This window comes from Argentina anserina, chromosome 1 (assembly GCF_933775445.1).
Source record: "Argentina anserina chromosome 1, drPotAnse1.1, whole genome shotgun sequence".
NCBI classification, from domain to species: Eukaryota; Viridiplantae; Streptophyta; class Magnoliopsida; order Rosales; family Rosaceae; genus Argentina; species Argentina anserina.
The window spans coordinates 4344889-4354879 of record NC_065872.1 but is presented as its reverse complement, the minus strand read 5'-3'; the positions used below and the strand labels follow the sequence as shown (position 1 = coordinate 4354879).

Sequence of the window (9991 nt, the reverse complement as noted above, 5' to 3'; positions counted from 1 at the left end):
TTGAAAAAAAACAAAATAAAGGAAATTGTTTCTCATATTTAATAATAGATGCAATTGAAACTTTTAATTTCTCCATTGTATTTGGAAGAAGATGAATTAGACAAACGTAAGAGTCAATCGTTCACAACCAGGCATCAACCCTGTGATGTGCAACTTTATAGGACAAAACTTCTTCTCACTTTCCTTCTTTGCTTACAATAGTATTCATGTGAACATATGATCTCCAGAAAACTAAGCACACTTCATAATACAAGAAAGAAGATGAGAAGTTGCATCAAAACCGCTCCCTCATGCTTGGGATTGCATTAGTCTGGTGCGTATTATCAGTACTTAGATTAAGGTTAATTCCTCTTCCTCCTCTATTTGGCTCATACTAGGGTTTTAATTTAATAAGATTTGATTTCCACGAACAAATTAATTCTTATTTACACATTGGAAATAATCAGGTCAACAAAGATTATTGACAGGTGCCACGTCATTTGGGATTTATATTTGGTATATTTTTTTGGGGTCTGTAGCATTACTCAGATATATATTATCTTAGATATGTTTTAATGTTTTAAGCAATCCTCATGTTTGGAGATAAAATATACAGTTGATCATTATCATGATCACTTCTCCAATCTCCAAACATGAGGATTGCTTATTATGAGCAAGGATAAACTGCCATCCTTCATGAAAGATTACTTATACCAGGAAGGCTAAGCGTACCACCAATGCACCAAGCATAAAAGCCACTGCAGAACTCAGGACCAAGAATACATGAATTTGTTGCTTATATACAAGAGCAGTTTCAAGTAAATTCACAATGAATTTGTAAAGCGTATAAACCAATACCTATACACATCTTATATACAATTGCCAAGAAAGGCAACGAAGGAAAGATCAGAATTCTGAAGACAATTTACAATTTTAAACAGAGCTTAACCAAGTAGTCGATCAGATGGCAATTGAATTGTCTAGGACTGTAGACTGGAATAAAGGGATTGAAGAGCCCCGTACAGGGGTTCTGCAGCCTTTGGTCTTTCCACTGTCCCAAGGAGTATATCATTAGTTGTCAGGTAAGGGTCACCATAAAATTGAAGATTTGTATCCATCCTTGTGGCAACAATGTTTCCTTCTAATGACACTCCTATAAATGCGCCTGTCAAACATTGCAACATCAGTGAACAACATTCAACAAATGATACGTATTAAAAATGCAATAAACATGACTACGGTCCTGAAGGGGGATTTGACGCAGTTAGGGGATGAAACGCTAACTGGCTAAGTAGCATGTTTTCATACATGTACATTGTCAATACTACAGTACAGGTTTTGCAACTTGTGACTTGTAGAGCATTTTTATTTACAGTCTACCATCCAACACAAATGAAGACATACATGTGCAATTTATGATTTCATGGTCCTCAACATTATAGCAGAAGGGCTTTTCTGTCTGAATTGCTTATCATTATCATACCTTTGCTACAACTGTACGTATAGCACATTCCAGAACCCCTGTCTCCAGCACGCATATCTGCTTCCAGCACTCTACCAATCGGCCCTGCTGCAGCACTGCACCCGGCACCCAGAGAGAAATGCATGCGACTGCAAAACGTTTTCACAGCTTTTAAATCATGAAGGACAATGATGAAGTCCATGAGCTCACCCCCAATCTGGAAAAACAAAGAGAAAGTAAACAAAGAGATAAAAATCGTCAAAGAAATAAGTTGGATATTTAGGTTAAAATGAAGAATATCCCAACCTATTTCAACTTCACAACTTACAAAATCATATCAAAGCCAAACAAAAGATATGGAACATTACGAATTAAAGATAGCAAATTTACCTGCGCACCCCATCCTAAGCCAACAGAACATATAGCTGATGGAGCAGACCATGATCCATCTGACCTTCGAGAAACCACCAAACCAGTACCAAGTTTGTAAGAAAGTAGTACACCAGCTTTAGCAACGGTTAGGATTGCCAGGCCTTTGGCTCCTTTGAGAACAGCCAAGGGTATGGACCTCTCCGGATTCAGCCTTGAAACCTGCCCATTCCCCTCATACATTACATATAGCATCATCAAGCAAATAACAATTGGAACTATATGATTTAAATTAAGTGAATTGATAGCAACCAGTAACATCTTCAGTTTCCAGCTTTTTACATATGTGATTAAAATGGGAAGACAAGTAAGAGTGGATGGAAAGTAAAATTTCACCTGGGAGTAACTTCTCAATGTGTTTGTTGATTTGTATATCTCTTGTTCCATGGAGAAACCGATAGGGAGATTTAACCATCCTCTTGTACATGTCCAATCCATGACATCTTGCTTTGCGGCTTGTGCAGCATTGCTAATGCTATGAATAAGAATACCCTGCAAAGGATCCAACCTGTCATAGCAGGCATCACAGACCCTCTGTGGATTCCTCTCCCTAAACTTGACAGGCAACAAACACCTTCCTTTACTACACGCTCTGCAGAAAATCCCGCCACAGAACCGGCAATGATGCCTCCCACGAGTTAAGGCAGTGAAAGGAGAAGTGCACTGCATGCAAACAGTACTCGAACTATCAGGAAGCCATTCAGGTGGTTCAGCCTCCAAAACCTCCTTGTACGCACTATAATTAAACGCAGCTGGCTCAAAAAGGGGAGGGGCACTGGGCGTGTATACTGACGAATGCAAGTAGGTATCACCATTCTTCTCCGCGCCAAGAAATGAAACACCCGAACTAGGCTGCTGCTGCTGTTCCAGTGATCCACTGGGAGCAGCTTTGTTCTGGCCAGTCACAATCGCAATCATCCCAGCCAACACATTCCTCAAGTTCACCTCCGGCAGCCCATCATCCACAACCGAATCACATTGCTCCTGGCCGGAATCATACCCGGCTCCATCACCAAAGCTTTCGAATTCCGGGGGAAATGGATACGAATAATCCTGCTTCTCAGCTTTCGAAACTGACGGGTAGGCCGCACCGCCGCCGCCTTCGTGCACAGGCCATTCGGCATCGATGAAGTCATCATCAGCAAAGTGGAATTGGGTGTTGCTTTTCTCTATCTTAGGAAAGGACGGATAGGAAACCCTACCCTCGAAACTCGCCATGCAATTTCGCAATTCACCACACAAATCTCATAAATTTGTATAAATGTTCCTAATCAGAAAACTCTAAACAAAATCAAAACCCTAACAAAGCACAAAAAAGCAATAGTAACTTCTAATTTCAATTCAAACATAGACGAATATGCAAGTATGAATAGCTAAATTGGAATTCGGTTCCTAACTTTCCTAAAGCAATTCATCGTAAAATGGAACAGATAATTAGGCGATAGAGAGAAATAGACGATAGTAAGCATACCACTAACCAATTGCAGATGTTAATTGATGAAAATCGAGAACGAATTAGGTTGGGCCTGAGATTCTCTCGTTCTAGGGTTAGTGATCGTAAACAGAAAATGGAAGCAATCGAAGAAGAAGAAGAAGAAGAAGACAGGAGAGTTTGATATAATACGAAAAGGCCTTCTCGACCCTTTGATCATAATCACGTCCGAAATTCTCGACGGCATGTCGTTTATTGAGGCGTGGATTTTTTCCACGTATTCTCTCTCTTTTTTTTGTTCATACAAGTTTCGTATCGTGATCCATGGCAAGTTCAAAGTTGGCGTACACCATCTCTCCAAAGTCCAAACTATGATCGCAAGGACTGATTTCACATTGTAAGTTGTGGCATGTTCGTAAGTTATAGTACTAACATTGTCAATATCATGATGTCGATTCTCACTAGCATGTGTAAGGAAACTGATATCACAATTCACAAGTGTAACTATTTAAAATGAGTATTTTTCACCAACAGTCCCTCAATTATGGTGTACCTACCAATGTGATACTTCAACTCTTAATCGTACCAATGTGATACCCAGACTCTAGTATTGCTATCATTGAAGTACTTCCGTCAGTTTTTTTTTCAACTTCTCCGTCATCTTGGTGACGTGGCAAGTACGTGAGGCCCACAAAGAGGGTTAAAAGACAAAATTAACCCCATCTGAGAGAAACAATATTTTTTCGGCCCTTTACCTTGAGAAAGACACCTAACAATTTCAATTTTGGCGCCAATTTTCCCTCCATACTCCTTAATTTGTGTCTCTTATCTAAACTAAAGAACTACCGCCAACCAGTCGACCACAATCTGATAAAACATAGATCAATCTCATTTTCTATTTTTACCCTAGCACTTGTTAAACTAACAGAATAAATATAGAAATTTATATGGAACATCTCATTTCCACAATCTCATAAGAATATAGAAACACATAACTTAACGAAATTCAAATACATGTGTTAAGTACCATTAGTTGTCACCTTTTATGTTGATCTGCCATGATTTTTGCTTGTAAGAACTAATGGTACTTAACACATGTAATATATGCAAAGTGTACATGCTAGGTACTCGCATATCTATTCTCAAAATCAGACATCGAAGTTCAATTCAACCATGGATGCTCTCAATAAACCACCATATCATAACATAACCCCCAGGCCGCAGCAAGATGAAACCAATTCGGAAGATTTTTTTTATGAACAAAAATTTCTCCAAAATGAGTAAACACAATAATAACTGCCAACCAATTTCGTATATTTCAATTTCAAAACCTCGTTTAGACATATGCATAAACGCCTAAACGGGGTGAAATATGTTCAAACTGCTTCTTAAACTTCAAATGTGATCAATGTACCTATTCATGCATCTCAAAGCATAAATTCATAGAAGAAAGAGCAAGAAGCTTACAAATTTGCATGTGCATCCACAAATCCGCATTTCATCATTGTCATAAAGTTTTTATCAACTACTGCAACATTTTTTAAACAAGATAATTGTTCATATATGAGAAGGAAGTGGTTGAATAATCTACCAGTAAGCAAGCGGTCTATCAACACTACCAGATTTAGTGTTGATAGATTTAGTGCAAGGCTCACATATCAAGATACTTCTACAGCGGCAAGAGTTCTAAGGATTTCCCTACAAGAAGGCAAGTGCAACTAACATCACACTATCAAAATGAATGATGATGATGATGATCATTCAATCACTTTTTTTGTTATGAAGAAACTGAAGATCGCATATTCTATAGGTTTGGTGAGTAATTATTTTTTGTAAATTTTATTGTGGAGTTAGGTTTTATCAAGATCATAGAATTGGGGATTTTGAAGGTCTGGGTCTTTGTTTGATTTCTTTTGTTACAATTTGATTGGTGAATTAAGTAATAAGTAGTAGTTTTGGGGTTTTGTTTGTTGGAGATGATATGATGTTTGAAGATTAGGGCCCTGTTGAGGTTTACAGGGTACACACTCTAAACTGTCACTTAATTCATTTATGAAATTGGAATTCTATGAAATATCAAAACCTCAAATTAGTTTACAGATTAACTTTTCTATTAGTTTGATTTTAGCCTCATTTTTTGTTGCACTCCTATTCTGTTCAGGTAATGCCCCAATCTCTTTTAGTCTTCCAGTAATTTAATGTGCATTGCATGAGTACGAAACTAGGATTAATAGAGTCAGCTAGGTGTCACAAAATATTAAGTTATCAACACATAAAGTAGTTCATAACAAGATATCAACAAGTTCTCACAAAAAGTAGTTTATAACTATACAAGTTCGTCAAGAACTTGATACTTTGCCGCATCCAACTTCACCACAACAATACTAATTTTCTTTCAACAATATCCTCAATGGGTCCAAAATATTTGTCACCTTTATGTTAAGGTGGTTGCTCATCAAGTTAGGAAACGACTTTATTCCATTCATTTACGATTGTAGTCAAATACATGTCATGTCATCAATTTAACTAAAAAACTAATTGATGGCAGGCTGGATGTTTCATGGACAAAACCTTCAAATTTAGCTTGAAATGTTGTATAAATTATAGACGCAATTCTTTCTGTTTTCTAGGAAAGTAACTGTGTTGTGCACAATTTGTCAAATTCATGTTACAATTTGTCAACCCAACTTCTAGCTCTAAACTCGAAGTTTCTTGCCAGGCTGTACATCTTCATCGTACTGGCCACCACCATCATCTCCATCCTTCTCTGACTTCTTTCTAGCAAGTATCTTGTTGATCCTGTTCAGATCATTACTGATCTTCTGGTCCTTGTTTTGCTTTCGTGTCTTTCGACCATCTTGCATCTTCACACCAAACTGGAATGCCGCCTTCGGCATAGCTTCCTTCTGTTCATTGTATGTTGCCCATTCTTCTTCCGTCTCAAAGTCCCACCGGTGAAGACGGCCCTTTGCCTGTTGAGATATTTGTTAAAACAAGACTACATCAGCATTGATTTAACAAATACTATAATGAATCTATAGGCCAGAGATAATTATTGAACAAGAATGAGGATTCTATAACAAGCACATGTTAACAGAACTATATCATTGTGCCTCTAAGTCATGTTATTGCTGCCAGAGACTTCAGTCCATTGTGAATGCCAGACAATAAATCTACAAAATAAGAAAGCATAGCTGCTTGCCTTCAAAAAAAAAACATAGCTGCTATGCGCGATATTTAAGCATGATAAAGTTTAGGGGATACTTACTCGTCCACCCATATCCATTTTTGACAAGTCATCCTCATCATCACTGTCAACAACCTCGCGATTATATTCTTGATAGCCCGGATAACATTCAGAATAACTCTCTGAGATAAAGTTTGGATCCTTTTCTCGAGAATCTTTCTCCCTCAATTGTTGAAGTCTTTGGTCATCCCGCTTAAACACAGATCCTAAGCCCCTATCCTTCTCTTCTTGAGTCATAAACCGCGGATCTTGTATAGCTAGACCTTCTTGAACATCGTAACCCTCCATATTTGGCTGGAGGTACTGTTCAGGATAGGCCATTTGCTCGGCATATGGGTATTCCTGCCACTCTCCTGGGTAGGGACCAACCATTGGTTGTTGTGCGTTCGCATCAGATCCATTCTACATCCAATCAAATCGACAAAGAATTGCTCATCATTTAGCAAATGCAAGTCAAGTTTTAGTCTGGAAAAATCAGGTACAACACAATAGTTGAAACAGAGAAAGACTAGGATCCACATACTGTTTCTTGCCATTCATTCGGCAGCCCATAGGGTTGGACAGGACCATAGGCAGGTTCATCAAAATAAGAAACTTTTTCTCTGTTCCTTGGAGACTCTTCCATGTCCTCAGAAAGAGGGCTTTGGGTCAAATCTTCACCAGGAATAGCATAGTCAACACCATCACCTACAAAAATGTCATCCTCATCTGCTCGTGCAACAGTGGGGCCTTGTTTTTCTTTTGAATCTATATTAGTGTTCCTGGGAAGAGGCGGAGGTGGGGGCAAAATCTCTCTTTTAGTTTCATTCTTCACAACCCCAATATCAGGCTTCGAGAGCTTATCTGCTTCCACAAATCCGTTACCAACTGAAATCTTTCCTGTAACTAAATGAAAAATAAAAAGATTAGATAATTAAACAATATACACCACAGAGGGCAGACGGGATGAAGATTAAGGAATCTGTATCATGAGTTCAGAACCCATCACAGCATATTCTGGAAAGGCACCTTTTCTAGACAATATTAAGCATATGATACGAAATATACAAACAAAACATATGGATATAACTTTAGTCTAATTAGAAATCGGAGTTGAACAATAATGGACAGTCTGTTGTTAACTACACTCAAGTTTCGGATGCTCTGTGTCTCACAGAGCTTTTACCAAAATATGACTAAAGCCAGTCGTTCACAGCAATTTTATCAAAAATTAATATTGCATCAACTGAAACTTCCAAATACTTAATACCGAAAGCAGCGGATCTAACCTTTTGCATCTTTACCCTTCTTTTTCTTCTTGGCACTCTTCCCAGAAGATCCAACACGAAGATATGACATACTTGCAGATACTTTTTCAAGTACAGCACCATCAAAACTTACAGTTGCCATTTCCTGCAGATCGAATAGAAGTCAAAACCAGATAAATAAGTGCAGCATCGATAGGAAGCACTTCAGGAGGTTAAGAATATTTTACCTCAGGCTGTGGACAGTCGGCTTTACTTCTATGCAGAGTCGTAGGAATGTCGTGAGTGTATCCACCCTCCTGAAATGCAAAGTATGAGAATATGGTGTAAATGTCAAGAAAAGGAAATATTATATCCATCAAGTATCCCACAATAAAACCTAAGTACTCTCAACTGTCTCAAGCAAGAGCCTCAAAAGTACTTCTACTCAAACTTAATTATGCATAGATGGTGCTATGATAGGTAGCATTTAACAAAATGATCCCAACATACCAGACTGCCCTGCTCTAATTTATACAGGGTTAAAGGAGTATAAATTTGACCCTTACCATGTTAAAAATGAATGACAATCTACCAGGAAGGAACATCTCATTGGTTTTAGTAACGGTATGGGGCTTGACTATCCATTGATATACCGACTGAAACACAAAAAGAAGACATCAATGTGAACAGTTTATATTAGCCGCAAAAGGCATGCAGCTTATGATGTGAAGAAAAAAGATGCCTTCACATTTTACAAAAAGTTACACACCTTTGCAGTTGTCGTTCGAAATGACACCTTATGGTCTTCCTTGGATGTTCTGTCATCATAAGGACAAAATAGCAAATGAAACTTAATGTTCCAACATTAAACTTGCAAAAATTATATTACAGGATGTGCAAACACAACAAAATCTTGACTCAAGACTTTCACATTTACAAATAGTAATCCATGACCAATCACCTGGATTTTGCATCAGCCTCATCTCCAGCATCTGGCTTTTTATCCATCTCACTTCTTACTTTGTTAAGTAATGCATAATCCAATCCTTTGACCAAATGCGTGTGTTCCACATCACCTGAAGTACAATAACTCAGTTCATCATAAGTATAGAATAACCCGCTTTAGCATTTACACCAAATAACTCTTCATAAATGAAAAGCGACACGTGCAATTTGTTCTTTGCAATGAACTTCGTCGAAACCACTATCACCACACTCTCCAAATAACACACCTCCAAGATACTTGCTCTTCTCGATCGACAACTTATGCACATCAGCTGCCCTGCAAACAAATATAAAACACCATATCAAATATGAACAATGCCAACAAAAACAGAACATCCATCGACAAAATCGAACACGAAAGCCAGCTCACTCACCCAAGATCCACATTCCCCGGCGGCGCAACGGCATGAAAAGTCCCCAACTCATTTGGATCATTCTCAGGGTTCTTTTCATCTTTCCTTCTCTCCTTAGCTCTGTCTCGGTATTTCGGCACCTCCGGTTGCTCTGGCTTCTCCTCTCTGCACATAAACACAGCATCACATACACAATCTTCATTCACCAACCTTAATAATTAACCCCAAAATCTACCATATTAGCATCATTGCGCAAAAACCCATAACGAATTTCGAGATAAAAACTTGAACTTGAGAACGAGCTAGTGCGATTTCTAATGGCTACAATAATCATTGAAATTAACTAAGTGTGTGTAAATTTGAGGAGGACAACAGTTATTAGGAGGTTTAGCTTACTTGCGGCGAACGACTTTGTCCTTGTAGTGTTTCTTTGAGGACTTCATTGGAGCAATTGGAGATTCGAATTGGAATTTGGGGGAGATTTTGAGGTTTTGGGAATTTGGTAATGGGGTTAGGGTTTGCTGATTGCTCAAGTAGCAAACTTTCTGAATCGATGTGGAAGAGGATGAAGTTGTGCTCGTTCAGTTTATGACTTTATGTCACCCTTGAAACGCACCGTTTTGGGTAGTCTATTTTGTATTTTTTTCGTTGTTTTTACATATTCTTGTTTTATTTTCTTATTACTTTTCTGATAAATTTTACATTGTATCTTAGCTTTCAATATTTTGGTCTGTTCTTTTTTTATTGAGATTTTTTTTTTGTAGAAAGTGATTGAGATTGTTTTGATAGATAGTAAAGTATAATTTCAACCAAGCATATGATCAAATGCATTACTTAATCATCTGCCTGAAAATTTAC

The 9991-nt window shown here is 38.0% G+C and overlaps 2 protein-coding genes across 4 annotated transcripts; both read right to left on the bottom strand.

Annotated features, from left to right (window-relative positions):
• Positions 1–780: 780 nt before the first annotated feature.
• On the bottom strand, positions 781–3479 carry LOC126789524 (uncharacterized). 2 transcript variants are annotated; one of them, XM_050515719.1, is made up of 5 exons: positions 3349–3479; positions 2207–3137; positions 1832–2032; positions 1463–1658; positions 781–1144 (listed from the first exon to the last, which is right to left on the bottom strand). In XM_050515719.1, exons 2-5 carry the CDS (start codon positions 3086–3088, stop codon positions 960–962), a joined length of 1464 nt encoding a protein of 487 aa, XP_050371676.1. In that variant the 5' UTR covers positions 3089–3137; positions 3349–3479; the 3' UTR covers positions 781–959. The 2 variants fall into 2 exon arrangements, with proteins under 2 accessions (XP_050371676.1, XP_050371668.1); XM_050515711.1 differs by having other exon boundaries at positions 3342–3467.
• A 2309-nt stretch (positions 3480–5788) lies between these two features.
• Positions 5789–9698, bottom strand: LOC126785344 (suppressor of mec-8 and unc-52 protein homolog 2). Of its 2 annotated transcripts, none has more exons than XM_050511017.1 (11): positions 9530–9698; positions 9155–9298; positions 9008–9057; positions 8737–8851; positions 8545–8593; positions 8342–8431; positions 8024–8092; positions 7818–7941; positions 7073–7428; positions 6571–6951; positions 5789–6274 (listed from the first exon to the last, which is right to left on the bottom strand). In XM_050511017.1, exons 1-11 carry the CDS (start codon positions 9574–9576, stop codon positions 5999–6001), a joined length of 1701 nt encoding a protein of 566 aa, XP_050366974.1. In that variant the 5' UTR covers positions 9577–9698; the 3' UTR covers positions 5789–5998. The 2 variants fall into 2 exon arrangements, with proteins under 2 accessions (XP_050366974.1, XP_050366967.1); XM_050511010.1 differs by having other exon boundaries at positions 5791–6274; positions 7073–7434; positions 9530–9697.
• Between the last annotated feature and the right edge of the window lie 293 nt (positions 9699–9991).